Raw genomic sequence first — 27,216 nt, 5'->3', positions numbered from 1 at the left:
TGAATTTACTAATACTAATACTAAGTAATCTTTACTTAGTATTAGTAAATGTGGCTGTAAGACCAATTTAGGTCTTTCAGCCTTTTGGTAGATAGCTCCCTAATACCGTGGGAATTAGGGAGTTATCTACTAATCGGCTGCTTATTTTATGTTATTTTTGAGTGATTTCCCTATTTATTTGCAGGGCACTTTTCCTACTCTTACCCCTATTTTACTCCCTCTTGCAGGCCTCTAGCACTTTCCAGGAGATTTTTAGAGCCATTTTTGTGCCCTAAAGTTCGGGTCCCCATTGACTTCAATAAGGGTTCGGGTTCGTGGTCAAGTTCGAGCCCGAACCCAGACTTTTTTTCAAAGTTCGGCCGAAGCCGCCGGACCCGAACATCCAGGTGTCCGCTCAACTCTACTCATATTTTCTAAAGCCAAATACGATTGGCCCAAGCGAATCAGCAGCAAAAGCCCAGACGCGTTCGGTGTCTAGATTAAAATTGGCGCCTTCACATCCAAATCCTGTACAACAAGCATGTCAAACTCAAAGGCTAAAAAGGGGCCAAATAAACAAGATTTACGTTTATGTGGGCCGCAAAAAAAACAAAAACTTAAATTTTCATAGAAATGTAGGTTTATTTAGAAAAGCACAGTAGAAAAAAAAGAATGTATATGGAAAAGTGTTAATGTGGCAGGGTGAATGTGGCATGGTTGGAGGGTCAATATAACAGGGTTGGGGGGAATGTGGTATGGTGTGGAGGAGTGAGTGTAACAGGGCAGGGGGAGGTGAACATGACAGGGTTAAGGGGGGTTAATTGACAGGGTGACTGTGACAGAGTGAGGGGGTGATATAGTGTGGGGGATATAGTGAGGAGGATGGTGATATAGTGTGGAGAGGGAGATAGAGTGGGGGTGACATTGTGGAGGAGGGGGTAATATAGTGTGGAGGGATTGATATATTGTGGAGGAGGGAGGTAATATAATGTGGAGGGGGTAATATAGTGTGGAGGGTGGTGATATAGTGTGGATAGGGAGATATAGTGGGGGTGAAATATTGTGGAGGAGGGGAAAATATAGTGTGGAGGGAGTGATATAGTGTGGAGGAGGGAGGTAATGTATTGTTGAGTGGGTGATATGGTGTGGAGGAGGTGATATAGTGTGGAGGGGTGATATAGTGTGGAGGGAGTACTATAGTGTGGAGGAGGGAGGTAATATACAGGGAGTGCAGAATTATTAGGCAAGTTGTATTTTTGAGGATTAATTTTATTATTGAACAACAACCATGTTCTCAATGAACCCAAAAAACTCATTAATATCAAAGCTGAATATTTTTGGAAGTTGTTTTTAGTTTGTTTTTAGTTTTAGCTATTTTAGGGGGATATCTGTGTGTGCAGGTGACTATTACTGTGCATAATTATTAGGCAACTTAACAAAAAACAAATATATACCCATTTCAATTATTTATTTTTACCAGTGAAACCAATATAACATCTCAACATTCACAAATATAAATTTCTGACATTCAAAAACAAAACAAAAACAAATCAGTGACCAATATAGCCACCTTTCTTTGCAAGGACACTCAAAAGCCTGCCATCCATGGATTCTGTCAGTGTTTTTATCTGTTCACCATCAACATTGCGTGCAGAAGCAACCACAGCCTCCCAGACACTGTTCAGAGAGGTGTACTGTTTTCCCTCCTTGTAAATCTCACATTTGATGATGGACCACAGGTTCTCAATGGGGTTCAGATCAGGTGAACAAGGAGGCCATGTCATTAGATTTTCTTCTTTTATACCCTTTCTTGCCAGCCACGCTGTGGAGTACTTGGACGCGTGTGATGGAGCATTGTCCTGCATGAAAATCATGTTTTTCTTGAAGGATGCAGACTACTTCCTGTACCACTGCTTGAAGAAGGTGTCTTCCAGAAACTGGCAGTAGGACTGGGAGTTGAGCTTGACTCCATCCTCAACCCGAAAAGGCCCCACAAGCTCATCTTTGATGATACCAGCCCAAACCAGTACTCCACCTCCACCTTGCTGGCGTCTGAGTCGGACTGGAGCTCTCTGCCCTTTACCAATCCAGCCACGGGCCCATCCATCTGGCCCATCAAGACTCACTCTCATTTCATCAGTCCATAAAACCTTAGAAAAATCAGTCTTGAGATATTTCTTGGCCCAGTCTTGATGTATCAGCTTGTGTGTCTTGTTCAGTGGTGGTCGTCTTTCAGCCTTTCTTACCTTGGCCATGTCTCTGAGTATTGCACACCTTGTGCTTTTGGGCACTCCAGTGATGTTGCAGCTCTGAAATATGGCCAAACTGGTGGCAAGTGGCATCTTGGCAGCTGCACGCTTGACTTTTCTCAGTTCATGGGCAGTTATTTTGCGCCTTGGTTTTTCCACACGCTTCTTGCGACCCTGTTGACTATTTTGAATGAAACGCTTGATTGTTCGATGATCATGCTTCAGAAGCTTTGCAATTTTAAGAGTGCTGCATCCCTCTGCAAGATATCTCACTATTTTTGACTTTTCTGAGCCTGTCAAGTCCTTCTTTTGACCCATTTTGCCAAAGGAAAGGAAGTTGCCTAATAATTATGCACACCTGATATAGGGTGTTGATGTCATTAGACCACACCCCTTCTCCTTACAGAGATGCACATCACCTAATATGCTTAATTGGTAGTAGGCTTTCGAGCCTATACAGCTTGGAGTAAGACAACATGCATAAAGAGGATGATGTGGTCAAAATACTCATTTGCCTAATAATTCTGCACTCCCTGTAGTGAGGGGGTGATTTAGTGTGGTGGAAGGGGGTGATATAGTGTGGAGGGGGTGATAACTCTGATATAGTGGAGGAGGGGGTGATATAGTGTGGAGGAGGGAAGGATTATATAGTGGGGAGGGGGTGATATAGTGTGGAGAGTGGTGATATAGTGTGGGTAGGGATATATAGTTGGGTGACATATTGTGGAGGAGGGGGCAATATAGTGTGGAGGAGAGAGGTAATATAGTGTGGAGGGGGTAATATAGTGTGGAGGGAGTGATATAGTTTGGAGGAGGGAGGTAATGTATTGTTGAGTGGGTGATATGGTGTGGAGGAGGTGATATAGTGTGGAGGAGGGAGGTAATGTATTGTTGAGTGGGTGATATGGTGTGGAGGAGGTGATATAGTGTGGAGGGGTGATATAGTGTGGAGGGAGTACTATAGTGTGGAGGAGGGAGGTAATATAGTGAGGGGGTGACATAGTGTGGAGGAGGGGGTAATATAGTGTGGAGGAGAGAGGTAATATAGTGTGGAGGGGGTAATATAGTGTGGAGGGAGTGATATAGTTTGGAGGAGGGAGGTAATATAGTGTGGAGGGGCGATATAGTGTGGAGGTGGGGTGCTATAGTGTGGAGTGATTGATAGTGTGGAGGAGGTGGTGACATAGTGTGGAGGGGTGATATAGTGAGGAGGTGGGAGCTCATATAGTGTGGAGGGGGTGTGATATAGTTTGGAGGAGGGAAGGATTATATAGTATGGAGGGAGTGATATAGTGTGGAGGAGGAAGGTAATATAGTGTGGAGGGAGGTAATATAGGGTGGAGGAAGGTAATATAGTGTGGGTGACATATTGTGGAGGAGGGGTTAATATAGTGTGGAGGGAGTGATATAGTGTGGAGGAGAGAGGTAATATAGTGTGGAGGGGGTAAGATAGTGTTGAGGGAGTGATATAGTTTGAAGGGGTGATATAGTATGGAGGGGGTGGTATCATGTGGAGGTGGGGTGATATAGTGTGGAGGAGGGAAGGATTATATAGTGTGGAGGGTGAAGGATTATATAGTGTGAAGGAGGTGAGTGATATAGTGTGGAGAGAGTGATATAGTGTGGAGGGGGTGATGTAATGTGGAGGTGGGGTGATATAGTGTGGATGTGGGGTGATATAGTGTGGAGGGGGTGATATAGTGTGGAGGGGGGTGACAGTGTGAATGAGGGGGTGATATAGTGTGGAGGTGGGTGATATAGTGTGGAGGGGGTGATATAGTGTGGAGGGGGTGACATGGTGTAAAGGAGGGGGTGATATAGTGTTGGGGGTGTGATTTATTGTGGAGTGGTGATATAGTGTGGAGGAGGGGGTGATATAGTGTGGAGGGGTGATATAGTGTGGAGGGGGTGATATAGTGTGGAGAGGGGTGACATAGTGTGAAGGAGGGGTGGTATAGTGTTGGGGTGTGATATAGTGTGGAGGAGGGGGTGATATAGTGTGGAGGGGGCAATATAGTGTGGAGGAGAGAGGTAATATAGTGTGGAGGGGGTAATATAGTGTGGAGGGAGTGATATAGTTTGGAGGAGGGAGGTAATGTATTGTTGAGTGGGTGATATGGTGTGGAGGAGGTGATATAGTGTGGAGGAGGGAGGTAATGTATTGTTGAGTGGGTGATATGGTGTGGAGGAGGTGATATAGTGTGGAGGGGTGATATAGTGTGGAGGGAGTACTATAGTGTGGAGGAGGGAGGTAATATAGTGAGGGGGTGACATAGTGTGGAGGAGGGGGTAATATAGTGTGGAGGAGAGAGGTAATATAGTGTGGAGGGGGTAATATAGTGTGGAGGGAGTGATATAGTTTGGAGGAGGGAGGTAATATAGTGTGGAGGGGCGATATAGTGTGGAGGTGGGGTGCTATAGTGTGGAGTGATTGATAGTGTGGAGGAGGTGGTGACATAGTGTGGAGGGGTGATATAGTGTGGAGGTGGGAGCTCATATAGTGTGGAGGGGGTGTGATATAGTTTGGAGGAGGGAAGGATTATATAGTATGGAGGGAGTGATATAGTGTGGAGGAGGAAGGTAATATAGTGTGGAGGGAGGTAATATAGGGTGGAGGAAGGTAATATAGTGTGGGTGACATATTGTGGAGGAGGGGTTAATATAGTGTGGAGGGAGTGATATAGTGTGGAGGAGAGAGGTAATATAGTGTGGAGGGGGTAAGATAGTGTTGAGGGAGTGATATAGTTTGAAGGGGTGATATAGTATGGAGGGGGTGGTATCATGTGGAGGTGGGGTGATATAGTGTGGAGGAGGGAAGGATTATATAGTGTGGAGGGTGAAGGATTATATAGTGTGAAGGAGGTGAGTGATATAGTGTGGAGAGAGTGATATAGTGTGGAGGGGGTGATGTAATGTGGAGGTGGGGTGATATAGTGTGGATGCGGGGTGATATAGTGTGGAGGGGGTGATATAGTGTGGAGGGGGGTGACAGTGTGAATGAGGGGGTGATATAGTGTGGAGGTGGGTGATATAGTGTGGAGGGGTGATATAGTGTGGAGGGGGTGACATGGTGTAAAGGAGGGGGTGATATAGTGTTGGGGGTGTGATTTATTGTGGAGTGGTGATATAGTGTGGAGGAGGGGGTGATATAGTGTGGAGGGGTGATATAGTGTGGAGGGGGTGATATAGTGTGGAGAGGGGTGACATAGTGTGAAGGAGGGGTGGTATAGTGTTGGGGTGTGATATAGTGTGGAGGAGGGGGTGATATAGTGTGGAGGGGGTGATATAGTGTGGAGGTGGGTGATATAGTGTGGAGGGGTGATATAGTGTGAACGGGGGTGACATAGTGTGAAGGAGGGGTGATATAGTGTTGGGGATGTGATATAGTGTGGAGGGGGGTGACATAGTGTGAAGGAGGGGGTGATATAGTGTGGGGGTGACATAGTGTGGAGGAGTGATATAGTGTGGAGGTGGGTGATATAGTGTGGAGGAGTGGGTGATATAGTATGGAGGGGGTGACATAGTGTGAAGGAGGGGGTGATATAGTGCTGGGGGTGTGATATAGTGTGCAGGGGTGATATAGTGTGGAGAGGGGGTGATATAGTGTGGAGGGGGTGATATAGTGTGGAGGAGGGGTTGATATAGTGTTGGGGTGACATAGTGTGTAGGAGTGATATAGTGTGGAGGTGGGTGATATAGTGTGGAGGGGTGATATAGTGTGGAGGGGGGTGACATAGTGTGAAGGAGGGGGATGATACAGTGTTGGGGGTGTGATATAGTGTGGAGGGATGATATAGTGTGGAGGAGGGGGTGATATAGTGTGGAGGGGGAGATATAGTGTGAAGGAGGGGTGATATAGTATGGATGGGGTGATATAGTGTGGAGGTGGGTGATATAGTGTGGAGGTGGTGATATCGTGTGAAGGAGTGGGTAATATAGTGTGGAGGTGGTGATATAGATGTAGATTCCATCTTAAAAACATAGATCGCATCCGCCCCTTTCTTGCACCAGATACTACCAAGGAGCTTGTCCATGCTCTAGCAATTTCCTGCATGGATTATTGTAACCTTCTCCTGATTGGTCTTCCCAAAAGCCGTACTGCAGTCCGTAATGAACGCTGCTGCCAGACTGATTTTCCTCTCTAGTCGTTTCTCTCACACCTCACCCCTCTGTCAGTCCTTACATTGGCTTCCTGTATGCTATAGGAGTCAATTCAAGGTACTAATTCACACCTATAAAGCACTGAACAACTCTAGTCCCTCTTATATCACCTCACAGATCCATAGGTATGTCCCTTCTCGGTCTCTCTGCTCTGCCAGTGACCGCCTCCTGTCCATTGTCCGCACCCATATGGCCAACTCACGCTTGCAGGACTTCTTGCGGGCGGCTCCCTTCCTATGGAATAGCCTGCCTACCGCCATCAGACTCTCCCCTAGTCTTGCATCTTTTAAGAAGTGCCTTAAAACCCATCTCTTTAGGAAAGCTTATGGCCTCCCAGACTAACCTCTACCTCACATACCTGTCTCTTGCTCTCTCCTAAAGGGCAGCCCACCTTATTTGATATCGTGGAGGAGGGGGTAATATAGTGTGGAGGTGGTTCTGTCAAAAATACCTTTAAAAAAAAAAAACGTATTTCCTAATCCATTCCCTGGTGGTCCGGTGGCTTCTCTTCCTGGTGGTCCGGTGGTATGTTGATCTGGTTTGCAGCTCCGCCAGGTGCAGAGCTGCAGACCACATGGTAATTGTCTCACAATCTCCAGCAGAGTCAGAGCATTGCCTTGGTAACCTGCGGCAATTATCTGATTGGCTGGAGATCGCAGGACACTACAACTCTGCACCTGGCAGAGCTGCAGACAGAAGGCACGGCACTCTCTCAGGGCAGACTTGGGGAAGGGACTTGCACCCGGCGGCATAATGGGCAAGCCCCCACCCTGCATCGGGCCCTCGGTCATAGACCGCGGACCCGACTTGTTAGTCTGCCCTAAGGCAATTTAGGCAGCCATATTAGCGGCTGCCTAAATTGTCTAATTAGAGAGCTGCCTGGGCTGCTAGTTAGACATGCTTGCTGTACAAAGTATAAGATTTGGAATATTCACAAAGCACCGGTTTAAAACTGGATAGGGATCGCAGGATGCACATACACAAATTATCGTTCACTTGATTTTATGCAAGTGAACAATCATTTTAAGCACTATTTGCCCAAAGGGATTGGCCCATTGACCTCCAAACATGTCACTATTATTAGGTCACCATACAGGTGTCAGCCATTTTATCCCATCTTACAATACTTATTTCAAAGTCATTATGAATAAAGATTAATGAATAAAGAATATGAAAAACAATGTATTACATTTATTTTGTTTTAATAAATATCTAAATATTCTTGGCATTTCATTGTACACTCTGTAAAGTTATTTCCCCCCTCGCCCCATTAAGATATTTTTGGTGTTCAGTTCTGGCCTAAAAATTATAACAAAACATTTTGGCAAAAATATGCAGAACACCAGGCTGAAGCTTGAAGACAAAATGGCAAAGATTTCCATGGCCACTGTATACTTGCCACGAGCACTAAGTGAGGCCGGAATATACGACACCCAAACCGTAAGGAATGCCAACATGCTGAATGTGATGAATTTGGCCTCATTGAAGCTGTCGGGAAGGCGTCTGGCCAAAAATGCAAGAACAAAACTGATCGTGGCAAAAAGTCCAAGAAATCCAAGCATTCCCCAAAATGCAGTGGACGAGCCTTCGTTACAATTAATTATGATCACCCCTGCTTGAGTATGGATATCACGTTCTGGGAATGGTGGGTAGAGAGACAACCACATCACACACACAATGGACTGTATAAGAACACACACAGCTATTACACAGTAGGACACTTTTGGCCCTGTCCATTTTCTTAAGCTGCTCCCTGGCTTTGTAGCATTGAAGGCAATAACAACTGTGATGGTTTTGGCAAGGATACAGGAAACACAGAGCGTGAAGACCATTCCAAATGTCACCTGACGCATAAGGCACTTTTCTTTTTGGGGGTAGCCTATGAATGTCAGGGAACAAAGAAAGCAGAATGACAAAGACACCAGAAGAAGACAACTTAGGAAGTAGTTATTGGCTCGGACGATGGGTGTGGTCTTGTAATGCATGAAAAGTGCCAAGATGGCCACTGGGATTGTGGAAGAGGTAATGCTGGTGGCCACAAGCGTGGATCCCAATGGCTCTTCATAGGAAAGAAATTCTATAGGTTTTGGGAGGCATTGGTTCTGATGGACGTTTGGCCACTGGTCCCATGGGCAACGGAGGCAGTCAACTGAATCTGATGGAGGAAAAATGTGTGAACAGAGGGTAATAGAAATAGCAACTAGGAAAAAGTATAAGTAGTATTAGGGAGCATTGGCTAACTAACAGAATAAAATAAATGAAAAGTACAAAAACAGACGCAAAAAATGTTAATGGCATACATTAGTAACCCATTCTTCAAATGTAAAATTAGACCGTTTCAATCTGCAATATAATATATTCTAAAGATAAGATCTAGTAAACGTATCCAATTTTCAAGTGGTCTCAATTGCTTTGTGGAAGGTAGTGATGGCACATTAAATAATTTATTGTTGGCAGTAACCTTGGGTCAAATGAATATAATGCATTTTTCCCACCATTGGGGACTTATTTTATCTGCACAGGGGCCAACTCATGGCACTCAGCCTCTCAGTGGCTTCCTGATCGAAGTTTCAGACATGGAGTGGAGGTTTTGAGACAGAGAGATCAACAATCAACCTCATTGCACCACAACAGCTTCACTCCGATTAAGTTGTTATGGTGCCTGGAGTGGTATTTTAACAATGAATGGAGTGAAGCTGTTGTGGAGTGAAGCTGATTCAATGAGATAAAAGGGTTATCGCGCCTAAAGGGACTCTTTAAATAACCTTAGTGTTCCATTTTAACATTGGCTCTGCATCGGAGGGTTTGCAACCTTTGACACTCCAGGTATTTTGGACTTTATCTCCCATCATGCTCTTTCAGACATAGCGCTGGCCAAGCATCAGCGCAGATGTATATCACGGTATCTGGAGGGCTGAAGATTGTCTACCTCTGGTCTGCTTGGAGCAGATTTTCATGACATCCTAGCTTGCCAATAGCTGTAATGAGTAAAATATGTAATAAATTAGTAGATTATCTTGTCAGCTGTACCTGTTTGATTGGATATGTCTCCAGTGGGGCAAAGGACACATTCAAAACAGCAGACAGGCTTTCCACGTAAAGCTGCTTTTCTGAAACCAGGCAGGCAACTTGGGCTGCATACAGAGAAAGGAACCTAGAAAGAGTAAAATAGAGCAAATGAGCACCCATCTCTCTCTCTCTTTCTCTTTGTATATATATATACACATGTATAAGTGCATGTCTGTGTATGTGTGTATTGGTGTATGTTTAGTATGTTTGTGTGTGTTTGTAAAAGTGTAGGTAGCAGCACGTGCAGTAGTGTGCGTTTGTGTGTGCATAATAGTGGGGGTAGTAGCAGTATGTGCAGCAATGTGTGTGGAAAGTGTGTGTAGCAGTGTGGGCAGCAATGTGTGTAGCAATGTGTGTTTGTGAGTGTAACATTGTGAAGTAGCTGTATCTCTTGTAGTCTGCGAGCACAGTCTGGGTAGCAGTGTGTGTTTGCCGGTCATTTCTGAGTTATTTTGTCTGTAAATATATACCTGCTTATGCCCTGATGTCCACTGGAAGATGCTTGCGTTCACCATAAATTTGTACCCTGGCTTCGCACTGCCATCGTAACTGCCAACCTTCACGTGCTTTACATTTTGTGAGTCTATTTGCCAATTGACAATATCATATACAGCTGGGAGATTCCCGTTGGAGTCAAAATATACATCTCTCTTGTCCTCAGTCTTAAAGCGGACAGTCTTCATAGATTTCAGAACCTAGAAGGATATGACCTACATGACATATAACATGCATCATGTAGACATCCAAACTTTACCGCAGCCACTGCATTTTTATCTATCTTTATGTTGATTTTTTTCTCTGTTTTGGGGCACCAGAAATATTATCATACCAGACACGTGAAGGGTTTGGTGGCCGTTCAGCATCACATGAAGGACCTAGAACTATGGACATGGGACTGTGGTCCGTGGTGAGACCATCCGGTATGTGTTGAGATCTACTCTTCCAAGAGAGGATCAATAATAGGAGTGAGAAGAGAATGAAACTTGAGTTCTCTTGCTGGCTGTAATGGCCAACCAAATAAACTTGACTCACACTAAATATACCGTGATATTGTATCCAGCTATATATCAAATATATCAGGAAGTACCACAGCTGTTCAATGAATAATGTTGCACATCCTAGCACACTATACATTTTAAAAATTTTACATTTCATGGACAGTGTGTAACATTGTTTGTAAATCTATTCCACTTTTGGCATTATAAAAATGTTTGATAACTGAAAAATTGCATTAATTTAATAAGAAAGATACTCCTTTTTGTAACATAATATACTCCTCTGGAAAAGAAACATCTCACGCCTTGCAAAGGTTACACCGCTATTTTAATATTCCAAAAATATATACAAATAAAGGGTTATTACCTCCCATGGTTGAAAAGTCAGTGATTCTCTGCAATGCTTTGGTGATTCAGAGCAAAGTTTTTGTCTACGAGTTAGGATGTCCTGGAATGCCCAAGCCAAGGTATAAACTGCAATGTATACACTGTATGTCACCCTTAGGATGCTGATACCACTTAAAGAGTTCCCAAGAAATTCCTGACCTGTGCAGACTCTTGTAGTATTAGAAAGAATTGTCCCTGGAAGCTTCCATTTACAGCCAAAGTTTACTTCCCAAAATTCCTTTAAAAATATGTCATCTGGAGTATCCATTGGGTTGACCGCACCAAGGAACTCTTTAAAAGAGTAGATTTGTCCACTATGTAAGGCAAAACCAATGGTTCCTTTCAGGATACTCCAATACTTCTCCTTGGAGACTAGAGCAGATGTTGACCATGATTCACTGGCCACCCACGTTTTCCCTGTAATATTTTGTCTCAAGAGTTCCTCTACCACTGGAAGCAGGTTGGAGCCACTAGAAAACACCACTATGGTGTTGACATTTGATTCTGCAATGACCTTTGCAATGTGGGGAGCATTTCGATCTGCACGACTGGTTAGGATGTATTCTGTGAAGGCAACACAGGCACCTGATCTCTGGATTTCAGTCTTGGTGGCCCGTATTCCATCAAATCCATAGTCACTGTTTTCAGCCACCAATCCAACCCAGGTCCATCCAAAGTGGGATATAAGCTCTGCCAGTCCTTGGGATTGAAAAGCGTCACTGGGAACAGTCCTAAAAAAGGAAGGGAACTGTGTCCTGTCACCCAGGAGTGAACTGGTAGAGAAGTAACTAATCTAAAAAAAAGATAGGGAGAAAAAATAGAATGGATTGAAATGTAGAAATCAGTGACATATAGTATACTATAGCAAACAGGGTTATGCTATCCTAGGTACAAAAAAGGGGTGCCTAGAAAACATTTCAAAACAAATAGACAATGCAGATACATTTCATTGACATCAATGGGAAAAGTATGAACTAGGTTAAATAGGTTTAATGCAGTTTTTTCCTAATAATAAAGTCATAAAATCTTTTGAACTCAGGTATTGGAGAATAGATTGAATGATAACTGTCACAGATTCCAGGGTCTCTTAGTGTCCCTTGGTCGCCGCTTCTCTAATCCTCTGCTGCTCCTAGATTCAGCTACAGCATACAGTGATTCTAGCTCTCAGGAACTTTGTAAAATTCTCCAATATAGTGGACAAGACCAGTCGTATTGGGCAAATCAAGAGAACTGTTTATTTCAGAGAAAAACGCATGAATTGATCCCCCTACACACAACAGCAAGCACAATGCAAACCACTCTCTGGTGTCTTGGTGTCTGGGACATAATTGGATCAAGACATGATAACTTAATTTCCTGCTGGACACCAAGACACATAGCACAATACCTTTTACATAATACAATTAACACAATAGCTGTCATCCAGCTCAACATTTGACATAATAATTCAACATTAACACAATGTATCCCAATATCCTATATATCATTTTAAAGTCTGTGACCAGGCCCATAGTCTGTGAGCAGGAGACTAGCTGGTATGCCTCTCCAGCAGGCTGTGGCACTGAAGCTTCCGTGACATATATTCCCCCCAAAGAGTAGACTAACAAGGTACTAGACCCCCAAACCAGCCCCAAAAAGTAAATCCACATGGGTAGCCTCCTGGACAACGCTCCATCTTGGAAGTTCCCCGTTGCACTGTGGGGAACGTCCGCCAACCCCTGTTTCTCCCAGTAGCTCCAACTGCCACTGGGGAGAGAGACTGGTTGTCTCCTCTCCCTGTAATAAGCACTGCTGCTGAGGAGGGGGACCAACTGTCTCCATTCCTGGTTGCTCCAGCTGCCGCTGGGGAGGGGAACCGACCATCTTCACTCCTTCTGATGTTGGAGAGGGGGACTGGCTGTCTCCACTCCCTTCACTGTACAGTGCCACTGGGGAGAGAGACTGGTTGTCTCCTTTCCCTGTAAAAAGCACTGCCGCTGGGGTGTGAGACCGGTTGTCTCCACTCCCTGCAACACATCCTGCAGCTGTGGAGTGAGGGTTGTGGCAGGACCACTGGCTGTCCCTGAATTGCCCTCTTCTATATTCGTATATTCCCCATTAGAAAATGTGTGTTTCCCAATTGAGTTTTATTTTAACTGTGTAATATGCTTTTTTACCGAGTGGGGGCGCTGCGGCGCATGGAGCCTGTTCACCTCCCGAACAAGGACCACCCCGGTGCCCCACTAGAATGTTCCCACCAATTAATCAGAACGTTCGCACTTGCAACATAGGTGTGAAACTGCAAGGGAAGTAATTAATGAGCGCTCCCCTGGGTGGCCACAAGGGGGAGCATTCCCCTGGGTGACCACCAGAGGGAGTGTTCAGATCCAGAAGAGGGATGCTTCCCTTGCGGGTTCTTCACACCGGGACTCCAGGGACGGGTTCCTGATGTTGGTGGGGATATCTTCTGGGGTACTGGTGGTTCGGATCACCCTTACCTAATCCTAAAGGAGCCATAATCACAGTTACCCTACCCTGGGGCTGTGAGGCAAGGTTTGCCTCAGTGGAGGCGGCCGCAGGGGAGAGGCGTGAGCCCCAGCGGGGACCCTGGGACTGTGAGTCGGCTTCACAGCCACAGAGACCTGCTGGCTGCCTGCAAGTCCATGCTGACCAATCGGAGAAGGCGCTCCCATTCTCCTGATTGGTCGACATAAGGGAGCGCTGATTGGTCGCTGCGGAGCGCAGGTGACCAATCAGAGAAGGAGTGCCTTCCAAACAGGGTTTCGCGCCCTTTCGTCTGATTGGGTGGCGAAACCCTTCTCCTCCCCGAGCGCTGATTGGCGCAATTTGGTTTACGCCCTTTCAGCTGATTGGTTGTTGATTGGAAAAGCAGACTTGGTAAGTCAGAACAGGTAGGGCGCCCCCTAATTGATAACTATACATATGTGCAAAGAATATTAAAACATAGCTTTTAATAGTTACTGTAATAAAATAGTTTTGCCTGCAATAGGAAACTTGAAAAGAAAAGAAAAAATTATAAAAACACAGGAGGATGTATCAAACGAGAACGTGCCTGGACGGGGATAAACGTCCTCAGGGAGTTACCCTGAGAATATAACAGGGAGGTCCCCCTAACCTGTGGGGTCCGTCACTCAGCACTAGTGCTTCAGGGAAATGTCCTTCATATGGAGCAATTCCTACCACTGATGCCCTAGTCACAACCTTCGAAAAAACTCCCCTGACTATAATCAAAGCAACTTCTATAGGTTTGGGAGAGTTGCAAGTGGTAGTCTATTAGGGGGAGAAAAGGGTGTAGCAAAAAAGGGGGGGTTGTGGGTGAAGTCTATATACAGTGAGATCAGCCCCTAGTCAAGATCCGACAGCTAAGTGGATACAGTGTAGCCGGTTATGTAGCAGCTGCTTGAACACTGTATCTAGGGGAGGGGAGCAATTGAGGAAAGAACGGTGTGGTACAAAAAATATATAAATCTGACGAAAGAATATATGTAAATTATAAATTCCCCGTCAAACCACAGCTTTACCCTGTCCTCCCACTCATTCCTCTAATAGATCTTGGCAAAGGAATGTGTCAAAGACCGGCTGACTGGCTAGTCATGCAAAACTCTGATGCTAATAGGCTTCCAGGTTCACAGAAATCCTTCGTGCCTGCTACCTTAGTAATTCGACAGCCAGATGTATACAGTGTAACAATTTGCGTAACAGCTGCTTTGAACACTGTATCTAGGGGAGGGGAGTAGTAGAGGGGAGTCTGGTGTGGCACAGTCAACTCGTAAATCCGGAGATGGTCCTAGAGACAGACTAATCGGCAACATACACAGTCTGACGAAAAGGATCCGAGATTCCCCGTCAAACCACACCTTTACCCTGCCCTCCCACTCACTCCTCTAAAAAATCTTAGCAAGAACGTCAAGGTAAGACTAGCTTGTGGATAATGCTAAACTACGATAGATCTCCAGGTTCTCAAACATCCCTCCTGCCTGCTACCTAACACGTGTTTCGGCGCTGCTAAACGCGCCGTCTTCTGAGGTTTAACAGGTGATGTGGGCATCGGAGGCTCCTTAAATAGCCCTCTGCACTTAGTTAAGACTGGGGGCGTGTGTATTGCGTTCGCGCCGAAAACGGCCGAGATCAGTCAAGGCCAGCCCCCAGTGACGATCCGGTATCTGATAGGTCAGTGCTGGTTGAATGAATGATGCCCTTATTAACCCTCTAGGTGCCGAAAATGCCGTGATGTGTGAATTAGATACAGTGTATCTGTATCTTTGGATCTACAAGTCTCGGATAATAATGTACCCAGGGGGGAAAAAGTATATATGTATATACACAGTCGGAATATAACTTAAGGGGACATATATGGCCCACATAGTAGAAAGCGGTCCATAATGTATCCCTTGGTGGATTGTACGGACTAAAGTCCAAAATTCAACAAATACCTAGGTTAAAGCTGGAACTAGATAAAGTGTCAACCGATCTATGAAATATCCATATCCCATGATTGTACATATTAAATAAGCACGGTTTTGGCACCTGAGAGAGAAATAAAGCTATTAATGTGATATAGACAGTAGCCAAGTTTCTGATGATAGTGGCCATAGGTTTAGTTCATCATTTACCAGTCACCAAACATATGTATAGTTATCAATTAGGGGGCGCCCTACCTGTTCTGACTTACCAAGTCTGCTTTTCTATTTATACACTTATGTGAGGGTTACCCCCTGCTCAGGTTGCCCCTGAGACACACCCCCTAGTTGTTTCCCTTTTGGGTATCCAACTTTCTTTTTTCATTTGGTTGTTGATTGGTTTAGGCGCGAAGTTTGAATTCACCAAGCTAAACAAGAGAGCTGTTTTTTCAGAGAAAAACACATGCATTTATCCTCCTACACACAACAGGGGGTCTTCTGGCAGCACAATGCAAACCACTCTATGGTGTCTTGGTGTCTGGGACATAATTGGATCAAGACATGATAACTTAATTTCCTGCTGGACACCAAGACACATAGCACAATACCTTTTACATAATACAATTAACACATCCAGCTCAACATTTGACATAATAATTCAACATTAACACAATGTACCTCCATATCCTATAGATCATTTTAAAGTATGTGACCAGGCCCATAGTCTGTGGGTAGGAGGCTAGCTGTTATGTCTCTACAGCAGTCTGTGGCACAGGAGCTTCCGTGACAATAACATATATAAAAATAAAATTGAAAATAGTGTAGTATTGCATAGATAGATTTAATAAAAAAATAACTGTGTGCCTAGTGTGCACTTCCAGGATATTAACCAAGGATCTGCTTTGTAGAACTTTATCTGGTTATGGATCATTTCAGTCTAATGTGAATCTTACATAATGGACATAAATTGTATAACCAACAAGCTTTATTCACCCCTGGATGATTAGTAGAACACAGATTTTTGGATAACAACAAATTGGGAGATTAGACTCTTCAGGAGAGAAATAGAAGAGAAAAAAAGGAATCCCTTTTTAAGAAGTGGTTTTAGTGGACACGTTTGCTCTGTGGCGGGATTGCTTTTTTATCCATTGCAGTGTCGCAGAGGATGTAGATTTTGCTGTAAAGAATAAAGCTCTAGGAAATGTTATACTGACTACTCCGTTACTTCTACAAAACAAGATGGCGAAAGTGGCTTCCTGCTGGGGCCCTGGTACTCGCTGCTCAACAGTGATGACAGGGATGGCCCAACACTGAGTTCCTTAGGATAACACAGCAAACATGCAGAGTGATGTAAAATATCAATATGCGAACAGAGGATCAATAAGGGGGTTACACATTCAAATTTATCATCTGACAAAGATTAATGATGTTGGTAAACAACAATAGTAACCGATACCTTGATTTAAATGACAAAAAGCATGTTAAAGGAACACTATAGTCACCTAAGTTACTTTAGCTAAATAAAGCAGTTTTAGTGTATAGATCATTCCCCTGCAATTTCACTGCTCAATTCACTGTCATTTAGGAGTTAAACCACGTTGTTTCTGTTTATGCAGCCCTAGCCACACCTGCCCTGGCTATGATTGACAGAGCCTGCATGAAAAAAAAATGGTTTCACTTTCAAACAGATGTAATTTACCTTAAATAATTGCATCTCAATCTCTAAATTGAACTTTAATCACATACACAAGGCTCTTGCAGGGTATAGCAAGCTATTAACATAGCAGGGGATAAGAAAATCTTAATTAAACAGAACTTGCAATAAAGAAAGCCTAAATAGGGCTCTCTTTACAGGAAGTGTTTATGGAAGACTGTGCAAGTCACATGCAGGGAGGTGTGACTAGGGTTCATAAACAAAGGGATTTAACTCCTAAATGGCTAAGGATTGAGCAGTGAGGCTGCGGGGGCATGTTCTATACACCAAAACTGCTTCATTAAGCTAAAGTTGTTCAGGTGACTATAGTGTCCCTTTAAATCGTCATTAAAGTAAACCCCAGTAAAAATGAGAGAAGGGTGTAAAACACTTTAATGTCCCTCATGGTTCAGATGCCTGGTTTAGCCAGGCAACTATACTTACTGTATGTACAGTCAATATTAACAGTTAATCCCTGTATATTTTACTTATTCTTCATACAAGTAAAGTGCATGTTTCCTGAAAAATTCCCACATTGGAAATGAAAGGGTCATTATAGTCACCAGAACAACTACAGCTTATTGAATTTGTTCTGGTGAGTATACCTTCAGGCTTTTAAGAGAAAATGCAGTGTTTACATTACAGCCTAGTGATAACTTCACTGGCCACTCCTCAGATGGCTGTTAGAGATCCTGCCTGGGTCATGGTTGCCTAAAATGCATGCAAACATTCAATATCTCCACCCTCTGCATGCAGACACTGAACTTTCCTAATAGAGATTCATTGATTCAATTCATCCCTATGAGGAGATGCTGATTGGCCAGGGCTGTGCTTGAATCATGCTGGCTCTGCCCCTGATTTGCCTCTTTGTCAGTCTCCACTTCTGATGATGTCAGCAGACTGCTTGTTTTTTTGAGTCTAACAGCATCCAGAGTTACAGCTGCAGGCTTGAATACAGTAAGATTTTGCTATATTTATGGAGGCATGAGGGACTTAGGGGGGCTAGATGGTGGTGTTAACACTATAAGGTCAGGAATACATGTTTGTGTTCCTGACCCTATAGTGATCCTTTAATCTCACAAGACTCATAGATCTGTATTGGGCATAACAGTTTAATTCATCGTATACACTGTATCTGTTTCCTGTTAAGGCCAATCGAAGGATGAAGTATACATGCTATGGGTGAGCTTTTTTTTCATTATCAGCATGTGGTTCTTATGGTGATAACGTACAACGTATATGCCTATGTGCATTATTAGTGAATGTGCAGTCGGCAGTCGGTAAGTGGTCTGTATTTTTTGTTATGGCTGCAAGGTGGGATGTCAGTCGGTAATTAGTAGCCGTTGCTGGCTGTTTGTTAATAGTGACAGCTTACAGCAGCAATTTAGTGACAACGTTGTTAATGTTTATGTGTGTGTCTGTCTGATCCATTCCATAGTAACTGGAATGACAGGGAACACACAATCTCCTGAACTCCCACTGTTATGGAATGAAACTTCATACCGTAGATACACAATAAGAAAAACCATGCAGTTACATAAACTAATCAGCCACAACATTAAAACCACTGACATGTGAAGTGAGTAGCATTGATTATATCGTTACAATGGCACCTGTCAAGGGGTGGGATATTTTAAGCAGCAAGTGAGTCAGTTCTTGACGTTCAAGTGTTGGAAGCAGGAAACATGGGCAAGCGAAAAGATCTGAGTGACTTTAACATGGGCCAAATAGTGATGGCTAGATGACTGGATCAGAACATCTCCAAAACCTAGGGAAGAGAAGGCACTATGGGAAGGAAGCAGTCCGGTGGAAGCAATGTTATGTTCTGGGCAATGTTCTGCTTGGAAACCTTCGATCCTGGCATTCATGTGGATATTACTTTGACACATACCACCTAACTAGAGATTGTTGCAGACCATGAACAGGCCTTCAAGATAATGGTGTTCCCTGATGGTAATGGCCTCTTTCAGCAGGATAATGCAAATTGCTCTGGAATATTTTGAGGAACATAACAAAGAGTTCAATGTCTTGCCTTGGCCTCCAAATTCTCCAGATCCCAATCCAATTGAGCACCTGTGTGTTGTGTTGGAACAACAAATCCAGTCAATGGAGGCCCCACCTCACCACTGCAGGACTTAAAGCATCTGCTACTAATGTCTTGGTGCCAGATTCCACAGGACATGTTCAGAAATCCCATGAAGCTGTTTTGGCAGCTTGAGGGACCTCCACTGTATAAGGAAGGTGTTTTTCTTGTTGTGGTTGATCAATATAGAGTAGAGAATCAAGTTTGTTTAACTTTAAACTCTTTAACAATATAAACATAATAATGAGAATAAGGATAAAATGCCATTCGTGCTGAAGCGTGCAAGGAATGTGCCAGGGACCTTTGCCAGCTCAGGAGTAGTAGGTATGGTAAGAGTTAAATGGCATGTATGCATGTATTTTATTATTTATTATAATGCTGACTTAAAAAAAAAATATTAATAGTAAATACAAATTGAATGTCACATTAACCTTGAGTATCAGTTTGTACCTGTGGATAGAGGTATAGTCCTAGCAGCCTGGCCAGAGCCAAAGAGTTTGCAGAGCTGGAGTCCCCAATGACACCACTCAGAGATGATGAAGGAAGTTGACATTCGTAGTTGGGAGCTGGTCTCCAGTCTCCTCCAGTAAGCATCCATAACCCCCCTTGCAAGGCCTGTCCTGGGGAAGCACATGAGTCAAACAGATGGACCCCGAGGGTATAGTTGGGGAGCAGTGACGTGGACCTGCTGATCTCCTCCACGGCCAAAAGAAAGGACTGAACCCACTGAAAGGTGAGAGGAACAAACCTGACGGATGGAAATAGAGAATTAAATTACAGGATGCCATTGATCTGAGACCTGTAAACTCAGACCCTTTAATCTTTCCTGATCAGTAAATCTACGTTAGCTATAAGGACAGAGATTATGTCTGTATTGAAATGTACAGATTCTTTACTTCAATTTAATTACAATAAAATATATTTTACATACATCTCCTCATTTTAAAAAGGCTGAAGATGGGTTTTCTAAAGTGATCAGAGATCAGGGCTCAGGGCTGAGGTCAAGGCTGTTAGATTTTATATATTTTATCTATATATTATTTTATATGTAGTGTCCGTGTCCTTTACTCGTTTTAGTAATGATGCTGTACATTAAAAATACTAATACATTCTATGAGCACATTCTAATATCCCAGCACACAGCACTTACACTCCATCTGTCTTGCTCAGGGGCGTATTAGCCGCGAGGCAAACAAGGCATTTGCCTTAGGCGGCATTTTCCAGGGGACGGCAAAAAACGCCGCCCCCAAATGCCCAGGGCAAATGCCTTGATAGCCTCGCGGCTAACAGACATGCTGGGCAGTAGGGCGGCGCGGCCGGCGAGGGAGCACTTCCAGAGGTATGTTTCCCTGGTGGTCCAGTGGCTGCTGGGCGGCGCGGCCGGCGAGGGAGCACTTCCTCTGAACTGTCTGCTCAGCTCCCTCGCGCGCAGCAGAGTGAGGCTGGGAGCCGGAATATGACGTCATATTCCGGCTCCGCCTTCCAGTCTCGCTCTGCGGGCGGCGCGCGAGGGAGCTGAGCAGAGAGCTCATGTATGTACGTAGTGGGGAATCGCGATGCAGCCTAGAACAAAATCTACCCCATTAAACCCCCCAATAACGACAGACCACTTAGTATGGATGAAACAGGCCACAGCATTTATTATCACAACTAAATTACTGCATAACACATCCATAACTTTATTTATTAAATCTCTTCTTTTCTGTAACCAAAACATTAGACATAAATAAGCATAAATTAACATATATACATATATAACTCCACCCATAGTGTTATACAGTGACCCAACCGTCCTTGCCAATAAAAACATGGAGTGGTTCCTAATCACCACTCCCTCTCACCTCCCCCCTCGTCATAAAAATCCTTCCAATGCCTGCCATCAGCCGACCTTATCCACGCTCGATGGGCACGAGACCTCAGGCAACCTAAAGTTAAACCTTTAGAGCAGGGGAGGTTTGAGACCTTAAAAAACTTGTTCATCTCATTCCATCTACTTAAACGTAACCTCAAACTCAATTGGCAAGGACATACCCCCGGCTAGCTGCGACAAATATAGTATAGGGTGGGCGGGAGGGAAGCTGTTTGCTGGCCCGAATCCCAAGTGGCACTGAGGTAAGACCTCCCCCACACTGTCTTACACAGAACATAATCACACCCACAGACTCTTCCCAACCAATCCCATGCATCTATCCCCACACTCCTACATGTGCCCTTGTCCGCTTAGCTGCGCTATCTCCCCAGGGCCTTGTATGTACGTAGTGGGGAATCGCGATGCAGCCTAGAACAAAATCTACCCCATTAAACCCCCCAATAACGACAGACCACTTAGTATGGATGAAACAGGCCACAGCATTTATTATCACAACTAAATTACTGCATAACACATCCATAACTTTATTTATTAAATCTCTTCTTTTCTGTAACCAAAACATTAGACATAAATAAGCATAAATTAACATATATACATATATAACTCCACCCATAGTGTTATACAGTGACCCAACCGTCCTTGCCAATAAAAACATGGAGTGGTTCCTAATCACCACTCCCTCTCACCTCCCCCCTCGTCATAAAAATCCTTCCAATGCCTGCCATCAGCCGACCTTATCCACGCTCGATGGGCACGAGACCTCAGGCAACCTAAAGTTAAACCTTTAGAGCAGGGGAGGTTTGAGACCTTAAAAAACTTGTTCATCTCATTCCATCTACTTAAACGTAACCTCAAACTCAATTGGCAAGGACATACCCCCGGCTAGCTGCGACAAATATAGTATAGGGTGGGCGGGAGGGAAGCTGTTTGCTGGCCCGAATCCCAAGTGGCACTGAGGTAAGACCTCCCCCACACTGTCTTACACAGAACATAATCACACCCACAGACTCTTCCCAACCAATCCCATGCATCTATCCCCACACTCCTACATGTGCCCTTGTCCGCTTAGCTGCGCTATCTCCCCAGGGCCTGAGGAAGTGCTCCCTCGCCGGCCGCGCCGCTCAGCAGCCACTGGACCACCAGGGAAACACACCTCTGCAGAGACACCCCCCCCAGCATTCCCAAAGGTAAGGAGGCTGGGGGGGTGTTTAAATAAATTTTAAAAAAATTGTTAATGTGGGTGAGTGTCTGTGTGTGTGTCTGTGTCTGTTAGTCTGTCTGTCTGTGTGTGTGTCTGTTAGTCTGTCTGTCTGTGTGTGTGTCTGTGTCTTTTAGTCTGTCTGTGTGTGTGTCTGTGTCTGTTAGTCTGTGTCTGTTAGTGAGAGTGTCTGTTAGTGTGTGTGTCTGTCTGTTAGTCTGTGTCTGTTAGTGAGAGTGTCAACTTCATTTAAAAAAATGCTTATAAAAAAAGAAAATGAATATGAACTACACCAAAAAAACAACAACAAACAAACAAACAAGAAATGAACTCTGTGCTTCAAACTCCCACAACTCTTGGACGGCAGTTATGGCTGTATTTCTCTCCTTCAGTATATAACGTTAAGATGTTCTGTGTGATATGGCTGGTGTTTGTTTTATTCTAAGATCTGTATTCGGGTGTATGAAGGGTAGAATTATTTAATTGGAAATCACAGAATGTGAGGTTTGGTAGGTTTACAGACAAATATTAAATACCTAATAAAATAAACATTAAATACCTAATGATATAAAAGTGTGAATGTTAAGATCCGTGCTTTGTCATACAGTGCATCTGGGGAACCAGTTTAAAGAAACGGATTATTACATATATTGGTACATATTAAATGTAAGTAGAAAACGGATACAATTCTTATGGTGAAAGATGCATTAATAGGGTGATATCAGGCCAGTCATTGGATGCATAGGGGAGTTTACATTTTAGGATTGACGGGTGGTACATGCTATGAAAAATAGTTCAATGGTTACAGATATTTGGAGGAGAGAACAAGTTGGTGCACAGAATAACATAGAACGTGGTATTCTGCAATAATATCTGGTAATTTGCAAAGTTCCAAAGGCATTTAGTGTATATGATCAGGCCCGGACTGGCCATCGGGCAAACCGGGCAAATGCCCGGTGGGCCGCGATGGCCATGGGCCGAGGCTGGCAGGAAAGATCAAGAGATCTCTCCTGCCGGCCCATGCAGGGCAGCACCGGTGTTCGTAATCTGATAGAAGACCGGCCCCAAGGTGGAGTCCTGTCTCCCATCATGGGCCGGAGGGGAGAACGCCGAGCAACTTCCTTCTCTTCCTCTCGCGAGCTCCGAGATTATCAGAGCGTTGCCATGGTAACCCGTGGCAACGCTCTGAAAACCCAGCGCTCGCGAGAGGGAGAGAAACATGGTCTGTACCCTGCGGGGTACAGACTGAATTACCTGCCGCTGGACCACCTGGGATCGGTGCGTCGCGAGGCCCCCCCCTCACTGGACCACCAGGTATGTGAATACTTCCTCTCTCCCCTGCCAAGTTAAAAGGGGGGGGGGGGGGGAGTAAATGGTATTATCATTATTTTTATTTTTTTAATTACTTTTTTTTTTAAATTCTTAAATTAATAATGTATGGCCATATCATCCTATATACACCCCCCTCACATACACACACACACACACACTGCACCCCCTGCACTAACACACACACACACTGCACCCCCTGCACTAACACACACACACACACTGCACCCCCTGCACTAACACACACACACACACTGCACCCCCTGCACTAACACACACACACACACTGCACCCCCTGCACTAACACACAAACACACTACACTAACACACACACACTGCAGCCCCTGCACTATCACACAAACACACTGCACCCCCTACACTAACAAACACATTGCAGCCCCTGCACTAACACACAAACACACACATTGCAGCCCCTGCACTAACACACAAACACACTACACTAACACACACACACTGCAGCCCCTGCACTATCACACAAACACAAACACACTGCACCCCCTACACTAACAAACACATTGCAGCCCCTGCACTAACACACAAACACACACATTGCAGCCCCTGCACTAACACACAAACACAAACACACACATTGCAGCCCCTTGCCTAACACACAAACACACTACACACTGCACTAACACGCAAATACACGGCACCCCCTGCACTAACACACAAATACACGGCACCCCCTGCACTAACACACAAATACACTGCACCCCCTGCACTAACACACAAACACACTCTATCCCCCTATATACACACTACAGCCCCTGCATTAACACACAGCACACACTCTATAGCCCTATATCCACACTGCACCTCCTGCACTTACACACAAACACACTTCACACACTCTCTATACTCCTTATATACACACTATACCCCCGGCACTCACATACACACTCTATACCCCCTAAACATACATTACACTCCCTGCACTTTCATGCGTTATGACCCTTTAAACACACACATTACACCTCCTGCATGCAAACACAGTAATTTATATCCCCTACAAATACATATTCCGCACCCCCTGTACACACTACACCACCTATGCATACATCACTGCACCTATACACATGTGCTGTACAGCTCCTATATGCATACACACACTAGAGCCCCTAGATACACTCACAAACACACAGTACAGCTCTTTACATGCACACACTACATCCACTAGGCCCACACACACCACAGGCCCTATATAAATACACACACACATACTTTACAACCCAGAAAAACAGACTGCAGTCCCTAGCCACATGCAGTACGCCACAAACAGACCCCTTTACACACAATACAACTCAAAAAGTCTGTTCTACACACATGCAACCTCCAAACATATACAACACCACAGGGAACATCCCCACACATGCACAACACTTTAACAACCCTGTTCCTGTTTTGATCTCTGGTATCCCACTATTGAGGGCACCAGAGACAAATCGCCAGCAAACACAGCGCATGCTTGCGCCCCAAAAGAAACAACATGGCATTTACTTCCATCTAAAAACACTGGATGCTCTGGAACAGCGTGACATTAACATACTCATTTGGTGGTGGTGACATGACATGCCCCCTTTCTGACCCCGCCCCTAATAGTGGGCTGCTCTGCCTTTAATTGCCCGGGCTGAATTTTTGTCCCAGTCCGGCCCTGTATATGATAATTGGTTTTTTTTGGCTCCCAGTCTCTATTGTCAGTGAGTGAAGTTCAGTGTATACCTCTAAGCAGTGCTAATCAGGCTGCTGCCACTGATCCAAACGGTTATACGGACAAACTGATGTCTGTAGAATGTGCAGGGAACACAGCAGCTCACAATAGAGGGGACACAACAACAACACTGGGGGAGCACAGCAGCTCACACTGGGGGGGGGGAGGGGGGGTGGGGCGGGGACACAGCCACTCACACTGGGGAAACACAGCAGCTCACAATGGGTGGGTGGGGGACACAGCAGCTCACACTGGGGAAACACAGCAGCTCACACTGGGTGGGTGGGGGACACAGCAGCTCACACTGGGGGGGGGGGGGGGGGCACAGCCACTCACACTGGGGGAACACAGCAGCTCACACTGGGTGGGTGGGGGACACAGCCACTCACACTAGGGAAACACAGCAGCTCACACTGGGTGGGTGGGGGACACAGCAACTCACACTGAAAGGAACACATGAGTTCACATTGGGGGGAACACAGGAGCTCACACTGGAAGGAACACATGAGCTCACATTGGGGGGAACACAGGAGCTCACACTGGGGGGGAGGGGGGACACAGCAGCTCACACTGGAAGGAACACATGAGTTCACATTGGGGGGAACACAGGAGCTCACACTGGAAGGAACACATGAGTTCACACTGGGGGGGGGGGACACAGCAGCTCACACTGGGGGGGGACACAGCAGCTCACACTGGAAGGAACACAGGAGCTCACACTGGAAGGAACACAGCAGCTCACACGGGGGGGGGGGGGGGGGCACAGCAGCTCACACTGAAGGGAACACAGTAGCTCACACTGGGGGGAACACAGAAGCCCACAATGGAAGGAACGTATCAGCTCACACTGGAGGGAACACAGAAGCTCACACTGGAAGGAGCACAGCAGCTCACACTGGAGGTGATGCAGCAGATAACACTGGGGGAAGGTAGTACTTCACACTAAAGGGAGCACAGCAGCTCACACTGGAAGGAGAGCAATTACCAAAAAAAAACACATTTTGCATGACAGGATAGCTTTCACGTGTAGCATTTACAATTATATATGTAACAAAATATTAAACATATCAAATGTTGTTAACAGTAGTTTATCCGCTAGGGTACGGTGTCAGACATTTAGAAGGTATGAGTATAGACTAAAAGGTGGAGGATGACAATAACAGAGAGAGGACCACTGTGAAGAATGTCTTACGTGTTGCAGGTCACAGCAGGAGGAGATTTTCTGAAGGTCAGTTCATAATATGTCCGATACACGTGGACTGGAAACAGACCTCCGATGATAATGTCGCCTTTCCTGTATAGACCTAAAATATCACTCTCAGGAATCCTGCAACTTTCTGTCCCCATCACACTGCCAATGCATGGCACAAAGAGACAGGCAAAGAACAAGCAGCGGCAAACCATGTGACACAAGAGAGGGATACAAAGCCATTTCAGGTGTTCCCTAATGATGGGTAGCAACATAACAGACTAGGGACACTGGTGAGGAGAGAAAAGAGGCAAGGGGAAGGAAAAGACAGAAATTGGAGATAAAAAGGTTGTGAGACACAGGAAATGATAAATAAATAAAAAAAAACACTGGAAAAAGAACGAAATGGGCTAATTGGGGAGAGTAATATGTACAGTGTGAGATTACAGAAAGCAGTGGCTTGTCTGCTCTCCCAGTCTGTCTTGATGAAAGACAGATACATTTTATATGGCTACTAGATTCCCATCGGGAGCAGAGATTAAATTCATTATACACACACTCTCCCCATCCATTGCTCATTACAGTAACACACACCTGACAATAAAAAAAAATATGAAATTAATCTATAATGACTTCTGTTTTTTATGTATACCATGTGCTCACTAAATGTTCAGTGTAATAGTAGTACTGATATAAAAATTGAAGATAAAAAAAACAATTTCACCAACTATATCTATATGATGGCGTTCTTGATAACACAATGCAGGTATTATGCATTTACTAAAACAAAGTCTGTTACCATATTGGTTAGTGGTTCCCAACACAGGCCTCAACGTCCAACAACAGAACAGGATTTATGTTTTTGCAGACCCTGTCCCAATCAAG

At 44.7% G+C, this 27,216-nt stretch overlaps 1 protein-coding gene across 1 annotated transcript; it reads right to left on the bottom strand.

Moving 5' to 3' along the window:
* Positions 1 to 1,373: 1,373 nt before the first annotated feature.
* On the bottom strand, positions 1,374 to 26,489 carry LOC134601929 (extracellular calcium-sensing receptor-like; the record flags this gene model as incomplete). The annotated part of the gene is made up of 7 exons (XM_063446435.1): positions 26,335 to 26,489; positions 19,467 to 19,764; positions 10,821 to 11,633; positions 9,929 to 10,153; positions 9,420 to 9,543; positions 7,656 to 8,544; positions 1,374 to 1,389 (listed from the first exon to the last, which is right to left on the bottom strand). Coding segments are annotated over exons 1-7 (2,520 nt in total), but the record flags the coding sequence as incomplete, so codon positions are not given.
* Positions 26,490 to 27,216: the final 727 nt, after the last annotated feature.

This window comes from Pelobates fuscus, chromosome 3 (genome assembly GCF_036172605.1).
Source record: "Pelobates fuscus isolate aPelFus1 chromosome 3, aPelFus1.pri, whole genome shotgun sequence".
Classification (NCBI taxonomy): Eukaryota; Metazoa; Chordata; class Amphibia; order Anura; family Pelobatidae; genus Pelobates; species Pelobates fuscus.
Note: the sequence above shows the minus strand (reverse complement) of the source record. Positions and strands in the feature narration are given on the sequence as shown.